Here is a 19,538-nt window from a genome sequence, read left to right as displayed (position 1 = left end):
TTATCATTATTTATTAATATTACTCTATTGTTATTCTTACTCGGGAAAGCTTTGAAGAAATTCAAGGGGAAGAAAAAATGTTATAAATTTGTTAGGACAAACCATAATTGTGATAAATATTGCTGGTGCCTTTCAGGTTTCTGAAGCTCTATCCAGGTAGATTGGATTTCCAATCACATTTCATGATTAGGAGTGGCAGAGTTGGACCCAAGCAAAAGATGTGTTGAGGTCATTGAATCAGGAGATTCACCCCTCCTAGTTCTGTAAACGGAAAAAATAATGGCCATTCCATTAAGTTAAGTCTTTACTTAATGGAACTTAGCTAGGACTCACCACGTTAATGGAAAGTACTAGTTAGGAACAGATGGTATTCCTCATGTTTGAAAAGTAAATTTTTATGGTGTTTTGAAATGGTTTTTATAGTTAATCCTCTTTTGTTTCAGATTCGTGAACTTCTTTTGAGGTAAACAAAATGAATTCAGACTTCTTAATCCAACATGCCAAACTGGTGAGTATATATTCTTGCAATGAATTGTATTTGGGGTTAACTATATAATAATAATAATAATCCTTGATTTTGATATAGCGCTTTTCACGTCGGGAGGACGTCCCAAAGCGCTTCACAGAACACACTGTAAAGTGAATTGACTGTATATTTGTGGGCGAACGCGGCAGCCAATTGCGCACAGCAATGTCCCACAAACAGTCGTAGATTGAAAAATGATCAATTTATTATTGTTTGTGGTTTTGGAGGGATTATTATTAGGCTCTGTGTGGAGTAAGGAAACTTGCCCAAGGTTTCGCCCTCTGCCTGGAATTGAACTCAGGTCTCTCACTTGCAAAGCGAGTGCTCTAACCACTGAGCTACAGGACTCCGAATAATAATCATTAAATGGGATAGTTATCTGAATTTTAATGAATCAACCTGGTTTCTTCGCTCTTCTTCTAAAGGCCTTGTTTCAAGTTGGGAGTACTCCTTTCACAGAAGCACCTAGTCATCCACTGTCTTATCCTACGGGCACTCTTCACCTGTGAGCCTAAACAACGCCAAGAAATATAGCTAATCTTTAAAAATATTGAACCTTTTCTATTAAGTGAGACGTTCAATTTTTTTTAGTACAATATAGTGAAAAGAAGGGCACAGCATACAGCTCTCGCTTGGCGTCCAACTCCGTCATACAGTAGTAGAGTTGGGCGCCAAGCGACAAAGATATGTCGAGGTAATTGAATCAGGAAATTCATTCTCCTCCAGGGAACAGAATTCTGTAAATGGAAAAAAATCATGGACATTCTTGATTTCTGGGAACTCAGGTCCCCACTGACTTCCCTTTGGGGGCACTATATACAGGAAGTGCCGCCGACATTACTTTCATTTCCTTCACAAAGTGATGTTACATGGTGCTTCCTGTGTAGGCTCAGTGCAGTTACTCTCTGGGTAAAAAAATAATAATTTTGACCTAAATATAAATACTCTTATTTACATACAGAATGGTTATAAAATTCAATTGTTTCAATTTAGTGTATTTTTTCAATTTAGATGGTTTGGATCTTCTTATTGTTTGGCCATCTGCAACTGGTCAGCTGTTGTGGCCCAGGAGAATATTTAATCCATGGACAGTGCTGCCCGATGTGTCCAGTGGGTGAGTCCTCATCATAGAACCTTACAGCACAGAAAGAAGCCATTTAGCCCATTGTGCCTTTGGCGGCTCTTTGAAAGAGCTACCAACTAGTCCCACTCCTCACTCTTAACCCATAGCCCTGCATTTTTTCATTCTAAGTACCTATCCAATTCTCTTTTTCAAATCTATTATCGTATCTGCTCCACCGCCCATTCAGGCAGTGCATTCCAGATTGTAACAACTCTCTGGGGTAAAAAAAACTCTCGTCTCCCTGGTTCTTTTGCCAATTATCTTAAATCTGCGTCTTCTGGTTAACGATCCATCCGCCAGAGAAATAGTTTCTCCCTATCGACTCTTATCGAAAACCCCTAATAATTTCGAACATCTCTATTAAATCTCCCCTCAACCTTGTCTGCTCTAAGGAGAATAATCCCAGCCGCTCTTGTCCTTCCACGTAACTGAAGTCTCTCATTTGACACGTCTCGAAGATGTGATAAGACGCTATATCAAATGCAAAGATTGTTATATTATTATTCCTGGTATCATCAGTGGTCCTTCTTTCTGAAAATGTTTAATATATTTACAACATTATTTTTAGCAGCTGAATAAAAACGCTGAATTGCAAAACAAAGTTCCTTGATGCTTATTATAAACCATATCATAGCCAACTTGCAAAATGTTCAATTCAGTCTCAAAGGTACCAAACTCACACAATGTTGTCTAATGTTTAGGTCTCTATTTAAATTGATTTGTTTAACACTCCTGGATATGCACTGCATTGTTTGAGGTGCCGTCCTTCGAATGAGGTATTAAATGAACTAAGGTCCCACCTGTCTGTTCAGGTAGATGTTAAAGAATCCTCATTGGAAAAGAGAAGGGAGTTTCTCCCACTGTCTCGCCTGACAATCGGTCAAACAAAATTGCTCATTCCCTTTATGGCTGTCTGTGGGGCATTGCTGTGTACAAATCGCCTGCGGAAAATATTTAAGCCATACTATAACTATATATAGCATAAAATATCAGGTGTTAATAATCCTTGCATTTGATATAGCGCCTTATCACGTCCTCGAGATGTCTCAAAGCGCTTCACAGAATATACTGTAAAGTGAATCGACTTCATTTCTGTGGTAGCAGAGAATGAGAAGGTAATTAGGATTCAGTCAATGTTCCCCAGTGAAGTGTTTTGTGAGGAAGAGTTACAGGATCAGACCAAATCACTTAGTTCAGTATTGCTAACTTTTGCTAATTTTTTTATATTTCAGGAAGTCGAGTGTCAAAACATTGCACAGCAATGACCAACACTGAATGTAGAGTTTGCACGCAAGGTGAATACAGCGACTATCCCAGTGGACGAGAAAAATGCATCAAGTGTGAAAATTGTGATTCAGGTAAATGTTACACTAATTTCGTGACAAACTCTGTATTTTGTCAGGAATGTTTATTAACAAATGGGCAGTGTAAAATGCAGTCAAAACACAGGAGCGAGAAGCAAAATGGGTATTGATGAAAGAGTAATAGAGATCTGTAGTTTGTTGGAGTAATAGTTAGTCTGTGTGGATACAATAGAGAAAAACAATTAGATTTGATCTTTTCCCTGGTCCCTTGTGCTGTCAAGACACATTCAGGGAGAAAGCTTTGTTTACCATTCCTAAAATAATTGTTATTTCTTCATATCATAGACTGTTTACTCCATTGGCTATAAACAGCTTTGATTGCTTGTACAACAAATGAGCTCTTAGTTTTGAAGCAGATGCTGCTTCCTACATTATAATAATAATCCTTGCATTTGATATAATGCTTTTCACGTTTTCTAGACGTCTCAAAGCACTTCACAGAATTTACTGTAAAGTGAATTGACTGTATATTTGTGGGCAAAATATATATTGTTTACACTTGCAGCATTGAACCTTCATCGTACCAACTATATGTCTTGTTGTAGGTCAGACAGATTCACTGAATCTCATGATTTTTTTATTTTTAGGAATGGGACTTTTTGATTCACAGCAATGCACCTACTTTCAAAATACGATTTGTCATTGCAAAGAGGGTTATTTCTGTGTGAAGAGGAAATGGAGTGGATGTGAGATGTGCAGAAAGTACAGCCTGGGTCCTGTAGGTGAAGGAGTTAAGAAGAAAGGTAAGGTGCGAGATTAAAGCTTTACTGTGAATCTGCTCGACTGGCTCCGGCTTTCTGCAAGTCCCTTGTGCCCTCCGTTCTACCAGCGGTGGCCGCTTTCAGCCACTACGCCCCGAAACTCTGGAACACTCTATCTCTACCCCTCCACCTCGTTATGATGTGGTGGTCGGGATTCATCAATTCTGTGCGTTGTGCAGGTGTCCAGCTGACACAGATCAGTTGCTGCGCTCTCTGAACCTCTCACAAGCAATTACAATTTGCTTCACACAGTGTGGCTGTGCTTCACAGGGAACTGCCTTCCTCCACAGTGATACAGGCACTCCCTCACCCCCAAGTCAATGCAGCCAGTACGAAATTAGTTGGTGTCCACACACAAACACAAGGCCCTCCTCCAACCTTCAGTCGTGACAAACACTGTTGTCTGAAAAGGCTGTAAAATAGTAACAGAGTCTCTGTCAAAGACTCCTTCACAGGGCAAACTTAGCTGAGTTAAGATTCTCCAATATTCTGTGGTTGCATATGTATTTTCAGGAACAATCTGGGAAGACGCTGTGTATGAAAAGTGTCGTGATGGAACATATTCAAATAATGTTTCTACTGAAGCGTGTAAACCATGGACTAAGTAAGTACTTTATAACTAATCTGGGAATCTCAAATTAAATGCATTGGAAATGGAAACATTGATAATAAATTACATTTGTATAGTGCCTTTCACATGAGGAGGAGTCCCACCAGAAAACAGGATTGATGGCTCAGTACAGAGTATAACTCTTAAGATTCAAGTGTTTCTGAATATTCCCCAAAATTACAACAAACATAACCAAGGAAAATTAGAGATTGGTTGAATTCCCGTTTAATGCAATTGAGCAAAAAGCTGGCTCCTGACGTTAATAATCCATTTAGCCCCAAAATACCAATAGTGAGTCTAATCAAACTATAGTGGTGTTAGAAAGACATTTCAAGAAGAAACAATCCCTAAGTGTGTTGGGATATGTCACGGACAAAAATCTACAGATTTTCCTAATTAATTATTCTGCTTTTCCCCAGATGTAAAGAATTGAACAAACATGAGGTTAGACCAGGAAACCCTTCCATGGATGCAGAGTGTAAAGAGAAGATGAACATAGCATTTATAGTATTGTCTATTGTAATACCTGTAGTGATTGTAGTGATTGGTGGTGTCCTTGGAATTTTGTGGTGGAAGAGACGAGATCTGAGAAAGTGTACAGGTTTGTGGCTTTAATACTATTGTTTTCTGAACCAACACATTTTTATTCTTTGTTTTGTATCAGTCAAATCAGAAATATTCTTCTTCCTTAGATGGGTATTGGACCCCTGCGGATGCCATCTAGGCCACCACACAAAATATTCTCATCGTGTGCTTTGTGGCTTTATTACTATTTTCTGAACCAACCCATTTTTATTCTTTGTTTTGTATCAGTCAAATCAGAAATATTCTTGTTCCTTATCCTTCATGAAGGATGTTACTGTATACAAAATGCAAGTTGTTGTTTCTCCTTCCATTTTTCACCCATTTTATGCTCATCCTAGTGCCCAGCGAGCGAGTTCTACCAGTTTATTAGATCTCAGCAGATTTGTTAATCTCGATGCCCCAGCCTTTTGTCATTTCCTTTAATACCTCGACTACCTACGTATCTGCTTAACTCTCTTTTAAACATTTACTGATCATTTTTATTACTGACTCAAATTGATTCATTTTTCTTGTATTATTATAACATTGGCATAATAGCACAGAGACTTGTAAACTGTAATCAATTGGTACGTATTCTTTCTATTAATTGATCTATATTTTTCTTGCAGCAAATGGTGAGAAGGAAAAAATGATGACGAAAAGGTATATTAAATGTTACTATATTTATATAGCACTGTGTGTAATGTATTGTCTAAAAACTTGAGTTGAAAATTATCAAGGCAAAATAGTGACATTCCACAAAACACATTCCAAAGCCATTGAAAACAGCATTACATCAGTGTCCACCCATTGATTCCCCTCTAGTCTCTTCAGTGACCTACATTTTATGCCAACAGTTAATGCAAACTAAATCCATGTTAATCATTCACTCACTGTACATGACAATGACATTATCTGCTCACAGGCTTGTTCTGTGCCAGACCCTCTATATGTGTAGAGTGTAAATATTGTACTGTACAGGTACGAGGCCAAAATAGATGCTGATTCAGAGTGACACTAGTTTGTCAGGTGGCTTCACTTATATACAGTTTAATTGGCTTCTGCTTTCTCCTACAATTAGTCTCTACACATTACAGTAAAATGTGAGGTGCTTTGAGATACAGTGGAATCTGCTTTAGGCGATGCCGGTTAATCCCAGATGATGGGTAAATTGAACAAAATGCCCGGCCCTGAATCATTTGTATTCTAACCTGTTTTAATTAAGCCGGTTCATTCAGACAAAAATCCGGTTACTCTGGGCAAAATGCCGCACTGTTCACCACTGAATGGACTCACTCGGGCCTTTGTGTGACACGCTGCTCCATGCGGTCCTGTGGCTCAGTGGTTAGAGCACTCGCTTGCACGCGAGAGACGTGAGATCGATTCCCGGCAAGGTGAAATGTTGGGCAAGTTTCCTTACTCCACAAGACTCTGCTTACGTAGCAGTCAGTAGGAACCCAGTTGTTCAGGGGCAATAATTCCTTAAAAATAAATAATGAATTAGTCACTCAATCCATGGCTGTTTGTGGGACACGGCTGTGCGCAATTGGCAATTGGCTGCCGTGTTTCGCCCACAAAATACGCAGTCAATTCACTTTCAAGTATACTTTGTGAAGAGCTTTGAGACGTCTCGAAGACATGACAAGGCGCAAAATCGAATGGAAGTATTATTATTCAGCCATGAGGGTAGAAGGGAGGAGGCCATAAGATTGATTGCCAGCGGACTCCAGCCATTCACAAGGGGCTGGAGTTGGGCTGTAATCATTGAGGGGGCAGAGCAACGGAGAACAACAAGTGAGGGAATGGGAGGAGTCCACTCACGATTGAATGACAGCTGAGCCATATGAGAGTGGGTGAAGCCCATCCATTCACAAGTGGCTGCAGGCTATCAGTCACTTCAGTGTGCCGCTAATTGGTCCCCTTCCTGTCTAATGGGAATGGCAATGAGAGGGAGGGAGGGAGCTCCTCAGCCATTATTTTGCAGCCAAACAAAGGTAAATACTGTATAATTTACTGTATACTGTGAGAGAACAGGATTTTATCTTTAACTCCTTGGACAACTCCTTGGTGTCCTGTTTGGTTAGTTAACACTGAAGCCCATTAACATCCAAGGCCATTAACATCACTTTATTATTGCTTCAGGTCAAACAACGTTATTATATGTTATACAGAGTCGGCGGGGCTCCTCTGCTGGTATTTCAGTTAACCTTCGATGCCTCTTAAGCCGGACAAAATGGCTGTCTGATGTGTCTGTCTTAACTGGTTTCCACTGTATTTCAATGGCATAAGGCACTCTATCAATACAAGGATTATTGTCCACTTAAAAATGATCAGTAATTCTAAATTAACTTAGATTTTTTGTATTTTTCTTGTGCAGCTGACAATTTTGTTGGTGCGTTATAACCTTCTGAAAGAAAATGTGATTCAGGAAATGATACAAAAGAAGCAGCAAACACGTGAACACATGATCACTGATGGAGAAGGTTGGCTGTTCCTAGATTTTCTTTTGTTGCCCAAAAGACAAACTCACCCTCATGAGTCTTGAGACGAATGAAAAACGAAACCTATCACACAACAGATTGACTTCAAGATCCTCACACGTCTACAAATCCCTTCACACCCTGGCACCTCTCTACCTCTCCGACCTGCACCACTCCCCACTCCACCACCTCTATTCAGCTGTCCCAAAAGATTGGATCTCGCTCCTTCAGTACTTCCACTTTGCCGCCTCATTTTCCCTTTTCAGATCACGCCTGAAGACTTTCCTCTCGACTGTGATTACGGTCACCTCCTACACTCGGCGTTAGGCTCAGCCAGTGCATGACAACAACAACAAAATTATATTTATAAAGCACCTTTCACTTGTAAACGACATCCCAAGGCACTGATGACAGCCGCAATCAAAAATACAAGCGGCTGTTGTAAACAACAACAACAATAAGATTCCATTTATTGAGCGCCTTTCACGTCGGGAGGACGTCCCAATGCGCTGTACAGTTGGGTCAGGACCCGAGCATTGGGGGGAAATGGTCAGGGTGAGGGGAGGGAAGGGAGGGAGCGAGGAGGGGGTAGAGAGTCGAGAGGAGAGCTGAAGGCACAGTCAAAGAGAAAGGTCTTGAGACCGGCCTTGAAGGAGAAAAGGGTGGAGGCGGCGAAGGCACTGGGGGATAGAGTTCCAGAGCCTCGGGGCTGAAAGGCTGAAGGCCCGGCTACCAATGGTAGGGCGGTTGGGCCGGGGGATGTGGAGCAGACCGGAGCCAGAGGAACGGAGGGTACGGGCGGGTAGGTAGGGGGATAGTAGGTCGGAGAGGTAGGAGGGAGCAAGGCCGTGAATGGCCTTGTAGGTGAGGGTGAGGATCTTGAATTCAATCCTCTTGGGGATGGGGAGCCAGTGGAGGCGAGCAAGAGTGGGAGTGATGTGTTCCCGAAGCCTGGTGCGGGACAGTACACGAGCTGCAGATCTCTATCTGATCACTATCTCAGATCACTATCATGGAATATCTCAAGACAGCAGAACAAGGCGACATATTGCCTTTCCTATAACACCATTCACATTAGGATGTGCTTTGAGCTATTTCGATTCGAGGTATATGAACTGTTTGAGATAACTTTTTGCCATTGTTGAAATCTGCTTATCTTAGCATTAAAAGATTGAAGGGGAGTTATGGACCATTGGGAGAAAGCATCTAGCCAGCAATGTATAATAACATGTATTAATAAAAATTATGTGAGACACCTATTGCCAGTATCTTTATAATCCTTAACAATCCTTGCATTTGATATAGCGCTTTTCAGGTTTTCTAGACGTCTCAAAGCGCTTCACAGAATATACTGCAAAGTGAATTGACCATATTTGTGGGCAAAACTCAGCAGCCAATTGCGCACCACAACAACAACTTGCACTTATAGAACGTCCTCCACACAGGGTAGTGTCTCAGAGCGCTTAACAGTGGCGGATCCTGACTCCAAGCCAGGGAAAGGGTGGCCGTAAGGACGGTCGAAGAGGAAAGTCGGGAGAGGTAGGGAAGGGTCAGTGAGTGAATGGATTTGAATATGAGTGAGGATCTTGAAGGCGATCTGTTCAGTGATGGAGAGCCAATTGAGCCTGGACAGAATTGGTGAGATGTGGGCATGGAGTTTGGGCCGGGTCAGTATGCAAGCAGCAGAGTTTTGAATGAGCTGGATCTTGTGTGTCATCCAAGTTTACCCCGTGTCTGCAGATGACATCGCCCAGAGGCAGTATATAGATAAGGAAATGAAGAGTTTCGTAGCCTAATGGGTGAAGGCACGGCCACTGATGGTGGAGGGGATGAGGGACAAACGAGGTCTCCGACTCGCTCCTTCCCCTCTTTCGAAGCACGTCAAGATCATCTTTTCCCCTCCCACCCCACCTCCCTCGGCTCTCACCCCCAGCTCAGGTGTCCAGCCAACAGTGTCAAGAGCTTTGAGACATCTTTCCTATGTGAAAACGGTGCTGTGTAAGTGTTGTGTTTCTGGAAGAGAAATATTGCTTATATGGCCCACGGACATTTATCAAATACGGCATCCGGTCCTCAGCCGCCAAAAGGTTGTACCATCCTGACCTACATGAAGGATGTTATATAAAATGCCCCGCCCTTCTGCCATTTCCCTTAATACCTCTACTAACATATCTGCTTAACTTCCTTTTGGAAATTTGCTGAACATTTTTATTAGTGACTCCAGTAGATTTGTTTTTCTTGTATTATTATAACATTGGCATAATAGCCCAAAGACTTGGAAACTGTAATCAATTGATACATATTCTTTCTATTAACTGACTGTATTTTTCTTGCAGCAAATGATGTTGACAAAACACAATTAGGAAACAATCAGAAAGAGGTACATTAAATGTTACTATCTTTATGTGAAATGTATTGTCTAAAAACTTGAGTTCAAAATTATAAAGATAAAATAGTGGTATTCTAATGCTGCGTTAAGGATTATTATCCACATAAAAATGATCAGTAATTCTAAGTTAACTTAATTCCTTTTTTTTCTTTTGCAGGAGGATGTGAATTTGTCGATACAAATCTCTAACGAACGTCATGATTCAGGAATTGGTAGTTCAGATACCAGTCACAGGACTAATTTAGGAAATAGAAGGAGCAGCAAAACACCTGAACTACAAGATCACTCATTGAGAGGGTTGGAAGTGCTTGGATTGACGTTTGTGGAACTTCAGACTTGAAAACAAGTGTGTGCAGATCTTTTGGTGATGGGCAGCCAGAGGAGCAGACGCCAGGGCAGATACAAGGAAAGGTGATGGAAACCAACTCACTGCACTCATTTGAAAAGTAGTTTGAGGCAGTGATGTAGGTATGGTGGGGTGGGTGTTCTGGAGGTATGAGATTGGATATGCCGGAAGGTCATCATAGAGATCAATCTTGTGATCATGATCTTCTCATCTCACCCTGGAGAGAATCATCCTTCTTGTCTAAATCCGCAGAGCACAGGAGAGAGTTGGCAGAAGGAATCACATGAGGAAGTATATTGTCTTATAACTCTGAATCCTCTTAAACAGAAGTAACATTTCTTCTAATAATACAACCCTCTTCCCCCCCAAAAAAACGAAGGCAATGATAAGTCCAAACTGAGGTGGAAGTAAATATATGGCCTTTTCTGTGACTGAGGCCGAGACTTGAAGTTACTTCAGTTTTGTCCTTTGGTTAGTCCACATTTGGAGATCTGTGTACAGCTCTTGTTGCAATATTACAGGAAGGATATAGCAATGGTGAGAGTACAGTGAAGGAGTCCTGTAGCTCAGTGGTTAGAGCACTCGCCTTACAAGCGAGAGACCTGGTTCAATTTCAGGCAGAGGGCGAAACCTTGGGCAAGTTTCCTTACTCCACACAGAGCCTAATAATATTCCCTCCAAAACCCAAAACAATAATAAATTGGTCATTTTCAATCTATGACTGTTTGTGGGACATTGCTGTGCGCAATTGGCTGCCGCGTTCGCCCACAAATATACAGTCAATTCACTTTACAGTGTGTTCTGTGAAGCGCTTTGGGACGTCCTCCCGACGTGAAAAGCGCTATATCAAATGCAAGGATTATATTATTATTATTATGGACCCGACGTGCAGTAGCAGCAGATGGGCCACAGAGGGCGCGGCTGAGCACAGCTATGTGCCAGCGCATCGGCGCCTCCAAGTGGCACAGCAGTGGTAGCGCAACTAGTTACCAAACGCTCAAGAGGCCGGGAACGCCCAGCGGGTCAGGCAGCATCTATGGAGAGGGGAAAGTGGGTCAACGCTTCGGGGTCCGCGGCTCTTCGTCAGAATTCAGTTGTGAGGAAAGGTCGTGGACCCGAAACCTTGACTCCCTTTCCTCTCTCCGCAGACCCCGCCTGACTTGCTGAGCGTTCCCGGCCTCTTATTCTGTGGGAGAAGTAGATTTGTCATTTTGAGGCTGTCAGAGCAAAAGTGTTGATCTGCATTGTGAACATTGTTCGGATGCGTTGAAGCGCGTTCTGATGCCATCAACGCCACACGGCAGTTTGCGGAGAGAGTTAGGGAGCTGAGCCAAGAGGAATAAAACAGTCTTAATGTCAGCTTGAGGGTGACTGGTTTGTATAGGTTCAGCCGGCGGTAATAAATCTTATTGAGTGACCAAATTATTATTACAGAGGGTTATTATTACAGAGGCCTGTGCAGTAAGGAAACTTGCCTAATGTTTGCCCTGCCCGCGAATCAAACCCAGGTCCTCTCGCTCGCCAGGCAAATGCTCTAAACAATACTACAGGACTCCCAAGTAAAGCAATAAAGTTTAGTGTAACCACAAGTGGTGCAGCGAAGAACTTTTTTTAATTAGGCCACAGAGGCTGTAAATAACCATTTTTTTTATAACCTTGAAAACGCCACCAGTCGGCGCTTCACACCAATGGGTCCTGTTGTTTGTGTAACAAAAACCCGGGTCAGAAAATTATTTTAAAACGAAAACAGCAGAAACTCCCAAAAAGTCACTCGATCGTGGTTTGAAAGAGTCAATGTTCCATGTTTCAGCTGAAAGCTCAGCAAAATTTCTCTCTTGAAGAGAAGCGTGAATTGGCTCGATGAGCATTCACAGCACTTGTTTTTTTACAGAAGTTTCGGTTTTGCTGTTAACCATTTCTCACTCTGTCTGTCGCCAGTTGCTGTTACAATTCAATTTTGTTTTTAGGAAAAAAACGAGGACGGTCAGTGAGAGAGAGGGTGTGTTGAAGGAGGCACAGCTCAGGTTACTGTGACACAAAGGAGCTTCCGCGCCCCCACACACACACACACATATTAGACTGAAAGCAACAAGGAACTCATATTATTTTCTAAACTGACACTCCATTGCAGTGCTGGGAATGTGCTGCGTTGTTGGAAGTGCGTCATTCAGATGAAAGATTAAACTATGTCTGAGTTTCTCTCTCCCAGTGCTCTGGCCAACAATCCCTTGGATAAAATTGCTCATTCACTCCATGGATGTTTGTGGGACTATCAAAGGCTCCATTAAATTTGAAACAGAAAGTGCTTTTTCCACTTCCTCTATCGGTGAAACTATCAAACCACGTCTGATATGATGTGCAACTGCCCACTTTGACTTTGTTCAAAGGTGAAAGAACATTTGGATTTGTTTGGAAGCTTCTGGATTGTACACTGCTGTGGGTTGCACTCCCTTTGAAAGTGAGAGACCTGAGTTCAATTCCAGACAGAGGGCGAAACCTTGGCAAGTTTCCTTACTCCACACAGAGCCTAATAATAATCCCTCCAAAACCCAAAACAATAATAAATTGGTCATTTTCAATCTACGACTGTTTGTGGGACATTGCTGTGCGCAATTGGCTGCCGCGTTCGCCCACAAATATACAGTCAATTCACTTTACAGTGTGTTCTGTGAAGCGCTTTGGGACGTCCTCCGACGTGAAAAGCGCTATATCAAATGCAAGGATTATTATTATTATTAACTTGTGATGCATTTGCCAGGCTCAATTTTTGTCAGATAGGTGAGGCAATGCCTCTTGTACCAACATAGTTGTGACTCCTGGGTTCCTGCTCATTGCGAGGTATACAGAGGCGTGGATTCAAATGCTGCTTTTAGAGCATTTGTGTCGCTCTGCGTGTGCCAGGTTTCACCTGCTCAGTCTCTTCTTCAGTGGCTGTTATTGCTACAACAGCACTTAGTGCTTTCACCCTCTCACTGTGTTCCCTCCAATCATTACAATACAATATTTCTTGGTTTCTGTGTTTACTAGAATGCTGCTGCTCTCATTCCTATCATTGAATTTTTTTAATGTGTTCACAACTTTCCTCAAAGGGATATTATGAAATGCTGAAATTTGACCTCTGTGCTGTTTCATTTTGGCTCTGATACTAATGAATTATTAGTAATAATGAATGAATTATTCGAGCTCTTTGTGTTTTCGTTTTTTTTTAGAAGCTCCACAGATGCGGCCTGACTTGCTCAGTGTTCCCAGCAACTTCTGTTTCTATTGGAGAAGAAGTCGTTTGAACGTGTGCTGCTCTCTCAAGTGTTAAATAATGATTCACGTAGGCAGGCAGTATGTAGCTCGTGTTTATTGCAAAATCTCTGGAGGCGTCAGAGTGTGATTTGCATCTTTTAATTTGGTTGAGTGGAGAACATGCAAAACTAAAACATTTAAGCATTTTCCCCCACTGACAAAATAACCAGCTGACTGTCTGTATGTTATACTTCCAGTGATAAGCACCCATGTGATTCGGGTTGATTAGCGGCTTATCACGCTAGTTGGCTTGGCAGCAAATTATGTTTATAATAGTACAAAGTTCAGGAATTACCCTTGTCTACTTCAACATTTTTATTAAGGGGAACAATACAGACTGTGTTGTTCACTGAGGAAGTTCACGAGGCAAAACCTAACATCTTGTTTTTTCCTCCATGGATGTGAAACTTGCAGAACAAGAGCTTTACTGAGTGCCGGTTAGGACACAGCTGCCTCAGGTCTTATGAAAGCATTTGATCGTTGCAGCTGCATACTTAAAGATAAGCCGTTGGGTGGATCTGTGTTGGTTCAAGATAATCTTGGGCTAAAGATGTCTCAGTGGTTGAATTATCCTTAGCCCCCCCACCCCCCCCCCCCCATCGCTCAAACAAGGCCTACATCTTGTAATGTAAATATGTTTTAGAGTTTTCCGAGAAGCTTGGCAGACAGTGATCTCAATGATAAGCTGATGGGTTTAACCGGTTAAACTAGCAGTAAGCCAACCCGAAGCCTTGGTTCTTGCCAACCTGAGGCTGATACACTCAGCTAACAGTTAAGCTCCTGTTAACCCTGCGCCAAAGCCCCAACAGGGAGGGTGGTCCTTGCTGGACAAAGCGGGAAAGTTTGCCAGACAGCGATATCAATGGCAAGTTATGGGGTTTTAGCTCGTTAGACTCCAGCGATTATCCCAATGCCTTGACTCTTGCCAACCTGCGCCAAATACTTTCTGGAATTAGGTAAGCAGAATACTTCCCTCCAGGGAGAGAGAGAGAGAGAGAGTGTGCATTCCATTCCAACAACCTATCTCTGGGATCTCCATGCGTAGGTGGGATGCATGAAATTCTCGGTTTAGTTTGGATATTCTTAAGCACAGTGTTGTGCCTCCGCAGGTGTCAGACACTCAGCTGGGCAGAAAAATGGCATATGCATGATATATAGCCTAGTCCTGATCCTCAAGCACGATAATGGTAATAGTTTCCGCATATGTCAACAGGATGAGCAAAAAACCATGATTAATTGTGGTCTTTAGTCGTATCTAATGCTGATTGCTCGCTCCCGGCCTCTGCGTAGGTGTTTTGGCTGCAACCCCGACCTGAGCCGCTCCCCCTGAAAATGTTGCTGCTCCCACTCCCCACACTCTGCTACTCCCACTCTGCCCTTCTCTCCCAACGCCCTCCTCGCTTTCTCTCTCCTGGACTCCACCATTACCACACTCTCCTCCGTGAGGCTCATCATGGCTAACCCTCTACCATCCCTCCTCTCTCTCCCTCAAAATACTTCTAGTTTACCAACCCCCAAACCTCCTGGCTCCTTCCTCACTGATATCTCGGCTCTCCTCTCACTCCTGTCCCTCTGCACTGAGCACCTGCTCATAATGGGTGATTTCAACCTCCACCTAAACTCAAAACAATAAAAACACACAACACAATGCAGAGCAGTGTTGCCATGTTTTTATTTTAATAAAATAATAATAATTCTTGGAATTGATATAGGGCCTTATCACAACAACAACAAAATTACATTTATAGAGCGCCTTTCACGTCAGGAGGACGTCCCGAAGCACTGAACAGTCAGGTGTTGGGGGCCCGAGCATGGGGAGGGGTGGTGTGGATGGCCTTGAAAGTGAAGACGAGGATCTTGAATTTGATCCTCTGGGGGATGGGGAGCACGTGGAGTCGGGCGAGGGTGGGGGTGATGGGGTCACGGGCCTGGTGCGTGAGAGTACATGAGCTGCAGAGTTTTGGATGATCTGCAGCTTGTGAAGGGAAGAGTAGGGAAGGCCGATGAGGAGGGCGTTCCCATAGTCGAGCCTTGATGTGACGAATGCGTGGGTGAGGGGTGAGGCAGTAGTGCAGTCTGGCAATGTTGCGGAGGTGGTGGTAGGCAGTGCCGGTCATGGCGCGGATGTGGGGGAGACAGGACAGTTCAGGGCCAAACAAGACAACCAGGTTCCTGACTGGCTTAATGAGGTTGAGTGCGCAGCCGTGGAGGCTAATGCTGTCAGCGCCTGAGATTGCAAGCCAATCAGGAGGGCCTCGGTCTTGCTGAAGTTGAGTTGGAGAAAGTTGGCCCTTGGCCAGGACTTGATGTGGGACAGGCAGTCGGTCAGGACAACAACAACAAGAACAAGATTCCATTTATAGAGCGCCTTTCACGTCGGGAGGACGTCCCAAGGCGCTGTACAGTTGGGTGAGGACCCGAGCATTGGGGGAAATGGTCAGGGTGAGGGGAGGGAAGGGAGGGAGCGAGGAGGGGGTAGAGAGTCGAGAGGGGAGCTGAAGGCATGGTCAAAGAGAAAGGTCTTGAGACCGGCCTTGAAGGAGGAAAGGGAGGAGGTGGCGAAGGCACTGGGGGATAGAGTTCCAGAGCCTCAGGCTGAGAGGCTGAAGGTCCGGCCACCGATGGTAGGGCGGTTGGGGCGGGGGATGTGGAGCAGACCGTAGCCAGAGGAACGGAGGGTACGGGCAGGTAGGTAGGGGGATAGTAGGTGGAGAGGTAGGAGGGCAAGGCCGTGAATGGCCTTGTAGGTGAAGATGAGGATCTTGAAATCGATCCTCTGGGGGATGGGGAGCCAGTGGAGGCGAGCGAGGGTGGGAGTGATGTGGTCGCGGTGTCTGGTGCGGGACAGTACACGAGCTGCAGAGTTCTGAATGACCTGCAGTGTGGAGGGAGGTGTCGGGAAGGCCGGCGAGGAGAGAGTTCCCATAGTCGGCAGTAGTCCTGGAGTTCAGGGTGGAGGCGGAGAGGTAGAGTTGGGTGTCATCTGCACACATGTGTAAATTTACCCCGTGTCTGCAGATGATGTCACCAAGGGGGAACATGTAGGGGGTGAAGAGGAGGGGACAAGGACAGAGCCCTGAGGAACACCGCACGAGATGGTGCGGGGGCTGGAGGAGAAGCCATTTGCTGTGACAAAGTGGAGGTGGTGTGAAAGGTAGGACCTGAACCAATCAAGACAGAACCTTGAAGGTTGGAGTGGAGGAGGATTGAGTGGTTCACGGTGTTAAAGGCGGCAGAGAGGTCAAGGAGGATGAGGAGGCAGAGGGGAGCCCTGGTCACACATGGTCAGGATGTTGTTTGTGACCTTGACCAGAGCAGTTTCCGTGCTGTGGGCAGCACGGAAACCCGATTGGAGGGGTTCATGGAGTGAGTGAGTGAGTGAGTGAGAGGAGAGGAAAGAGCGAAGCTGGGAGGCAACAGCTCTCAAGGACCTTGGATAGGAAGGGGAGATTTGAGATGGGCCGGTAGCTAGATAGCTGTGATGGGGTCGAGAGGTTTCTTCAAGGTGGGGTGATAGTGGCTGTTTTGAGGGGGGAAGGAACAGTGTCAGGGAGTGGTTAATGATGTTGGCGAGTAGTGGGGCGAGGAGGTGGGAGCTGGGATTTAAGGAGAAAGGTGGGGATGGGGTCCAGAGAGCACGTGGTGGGCTTCATGGAGGGTGGGGGAATGAGGGTGACAGAAGGCACCAACAAAGAGGGGTCTTGAGACAGGTCTTGAAGGAGGCAATGGAGGGGTTGAGGCGGGGGTTACTGCAGGATGGAGTTCCAGAGGTTGGGAGCAGAGTGGCAGAAGGCCCGCCGCCACTGATGCGGCAGGCGAGGCGGAGGACGTGAAGCAGGCCTGAGTCAGATAAACAGAGTTGTAGGGAGTTAGAAGGTTGCAGAGGGTGTGGAGGGCATTGAAGGTGAGGAAACAGGATCTTGAACTGTATCTTCTGTGTGATGGGAAGACAGTGGAGTCCGGGCGAGGATGGGGATGATGGGGTCGCGGTGTCTGGTGCGGGAGAGGACATGGACTGCAGAGTACTGGATGTTTGCAGCCTATGGAGGAAGGAATTGGGGGTGGCCGTGAAGCAGGGGAGTTTGCATAGCCGAGCTGGATGTTATAAATGTGGTGTGAGGGTCTCGGCACCCTGCGTTGTGAGAGAATGGCAGAGACGGGCAATGTTGCGGAGTTGGGGGAAGGTCATGGCGGCAGATGCGGGTATAGAAAGGATAGTTGAGGGTCAAACAAGACGCCAAGGTTCTGGACTGGATTAGCAAGGCGGAGTGTGCATCCTTGGATGATGATTCTGTCAGCGCTGACGGGAGCCAGTCAGGAGAGCCCCGGTCTTATTGATGTTCAACTGAAGGAAGTTAATAATAATAATAATAATAATAATAATAATAGTTAGCTCTCATCCCGACTTGATGTCCGACAGACATTCTGTCAGGACAGCAGTGGCCCTGGAGTCGAGGGTGGAGGCAGAGAGGTAGAGTTGGGTATCACCCGCATACATGTGGTTCTGACGAAGGGCCGTGGACCTGAAACATTGACTCACTTTCCTGTCTCCATAGATGCCGCCTGACCTGCTGAGCGTTCCCGGCCACTTCTGTTTTTTGTTCCCATATTGGAGCCTTTGGATGGTACAGCTCGTCATTTATAACATTATTTGGAGGGATTGATTATTTCAAACCCGGCTCTTGCCAGGCAAGTGCTGCGCCCACTACACTCTGGAGACTTGGAGATGGTGCGGGGGCTGGAGGAAAGCATTTGCCACGACAAAGTGGAAGCGGTGTGAAAGGCAGGACCTGAACCAATCATGGCGAGCTTCATTATTTAGCAAACAACATCTGATTTACTGGAAATCCTGAGATCCTCTGAGGAAACACGTGACTGAGCTGCTCCCTCCCCCCCAGTGAATGTGAAAGTGTTGACAGATGAAGGAACTTTGCTCGCTGTTGTTGTGGAAGCCGCCGAGGCAGTAATTGCTGCTCTTTCTCTCTCACTCACGGACATTTACTGGCCGTTCCCACAGATGGTTCTGCTTCTCTATTTCACGAGGGGATCGGGCGGGCAAGAGAAAGGGAAGGGTTGCGCGGCTGACGGGCTGTCAGGTCAGTAAAAGTCACACCTGAAGGGTTAACATTTCTGTTGTAATATAATTTGATGTTGTTTCCTTACATTTGATGCGGTGGCCGCTCGGGGGGTGGGGAGGGTGGGGAGGGTGGGGGGGGTGCGACAGGACAACATACAACGGCTTAGACTGGGTTGCGAAGGGTTATTCGGTTGTGTTAACCTCAAAGTGAGTTGCCGGAACCAAAATTGAATGCGATGAAGTGGCGCCTTCTGGTGGCAGAGGACGTTACTGTAGGAGGGCTCAGCACCCTGATAGGGGCAGGGTCTCTGCACCCTAATCAGGGCGGGGCCTCAGCACCCTGATAGGGGCAGGGCTCTCGAGAGCATGCGTGTTACTAAACTTTCCTTGCTACAGCTTTTATATTAAATATTATTAAATTCTACTGTTACTTTCTGTTTTTAGGGTCGACCATATTTTGTAAACCAAATCCAGGGATGTGTACAAAAAAAATGAACTCAGTACAATTCCCGATAGTGGAGAAACGTGTTGGATTCACGGCTGTGTTGCTCAGTTTGTTGTTTAACTTGAGATGGGGTGAAATTTGGCCCCAGAGACACCATACCTCAACCCAGGACTGTCCCCGGAAATATAATAATCCTTGGATTTGATATAGAGCGTTATCACGTCTTCGAGACGTCTCAAAGAGCTTCACAGGATAACTGTAATCAGGAATGCGTGGTCATCCTATATAAGTTTGCATGTAGAACAATGAATAAAGAAATGCCTATTATGATTAGTGTGATTTATCTCGGGGTTTGCAACTGTGGTTTGAATTCTTGAAATAAATCACCAGCTGGTGACCATCCTCTGAGTGTGTGTGGGGGCAAGAGAGGTGGTGGTGGGGTGGAGAGGTGGTTGGGGAGAGGGAGGTGGTGGGTAGATGGAGGTGGTGGGTGGGAGAGAGGGAGGTGGTGGGGGTTTAGAGGGAGGGGGGGGAGGGAAGTGGTGCGGGGGTGAAGGTA

At 44.9% G+C, this 19,538-nt stretch overlaps 1 protein-coding gene and 1 long non-coding RNA gene across 5 annotated transcripts; both read left to right on the top strand.

Annotated features, from left to right (window-relative positions):
• Positions 1-432: 432 nt before the first annotated feature.
• LOC121850699 (tumor necrosis factor receptor superfamily member 14-like) lies at positions 433-7,386 on the top strand. 2 transcript variants are annotated; one of them, XM_042343491.1, is made up of 8 exons: positions 433-508; positions 1,538-1,640; positions 2,882-3,007; positions 3,601-3,756; positions 4,288-4,378; positions 4,804-4,985; positions 5,578-5,611; positions 7,326-7,386. In XM_042343491.1, exons 1-8 carry the CDS (start codon positions 473-475, stop codon positions 7,327-7,329), a joined length of 732 nt encoding a protein of 243 aa, XP_042199425.1. In that variant the 5' UTR covers positions 433-472; the 3' UTR covers positions 7,330-7,386. The 2 variants fall into 2 exon arrangements, with proteins under 2 accessions (XP_042199425.1, XP_042199426.1); XM_042343492.1 differs by lacking the exon at positions 5,578-5,611.
• A 2,373-nt stretch (positions 7,387-9,759) lies between these two features.
• LOC121850702 lies at positions 9,760-18,097 on the top strand. 3 transcript variants are annotated; one of them, XR_006085713.1, is made up of 3 exons: positions 9,760-9,808; positions 9,975-10,228; positions 18,014-18,097. It is a non-coding gene; the product is annotated as an uncharacterized LOC121850702 (long non-coding RNA). The 3 variants fall into 3 exon arrangements; XR_006085712.1 differs by lacking the exon at positions 18,014-18,097 and adding an exon at positions 13,373-14,033; XR_006085711.1 differs by lacking the exon at positions 18,014-18,097 and adding an exon at positions 11,312-11,622.
• The last annotated feature ends 1,441 nt before the right edge of the window (positions 18,098-19,538 follow it).

Source organism: Callorhinchus milii, unplaced genomic scaffold (assembly GCF_018977255.1).
Source record: "Callorhinchus milii isolate IMCB2004 unplaced genomic scaffold, IMCB_Cmil_1.0 Scaffold24, whole genome shotgun sequence".
NCBI lineage: Eukaryota > Metazoa > Chordata > Chondrichthyes > Chimaeriformes > Callorhinchidae > Callorhinchus > Callorhinchus milii.
This window is presented reverse-complemented; position numbering and strand designations above follow the sequence as displayed.

What these genes read in the sequence shown, in the direction of transcription:
- LOC121850699 (XM_042343491.1), top strand. Translation starts at nt 473, where the DNA reads ATGAATTCAGACTTCTTAATCCAACATGCCAAACTG. An exon ending in TAATCCAACATGCCAAACTG is followed by an intron (nt 509 to 1,537) that starts GTGAGTATATAT and finishes TTTTCAATTTAG; the next exon opens with ATGGTTTGGATCTTCTTATT. An exon ending in AGATCTGAGAAAGTGTACAG is followed by an intron (nt 4,986 to 5,577) that starts GTTTGTGGCTTT and finishes TTTTTCTTGCAG; the next exon opens with CAAATGGTGAGAAGGAAAAA.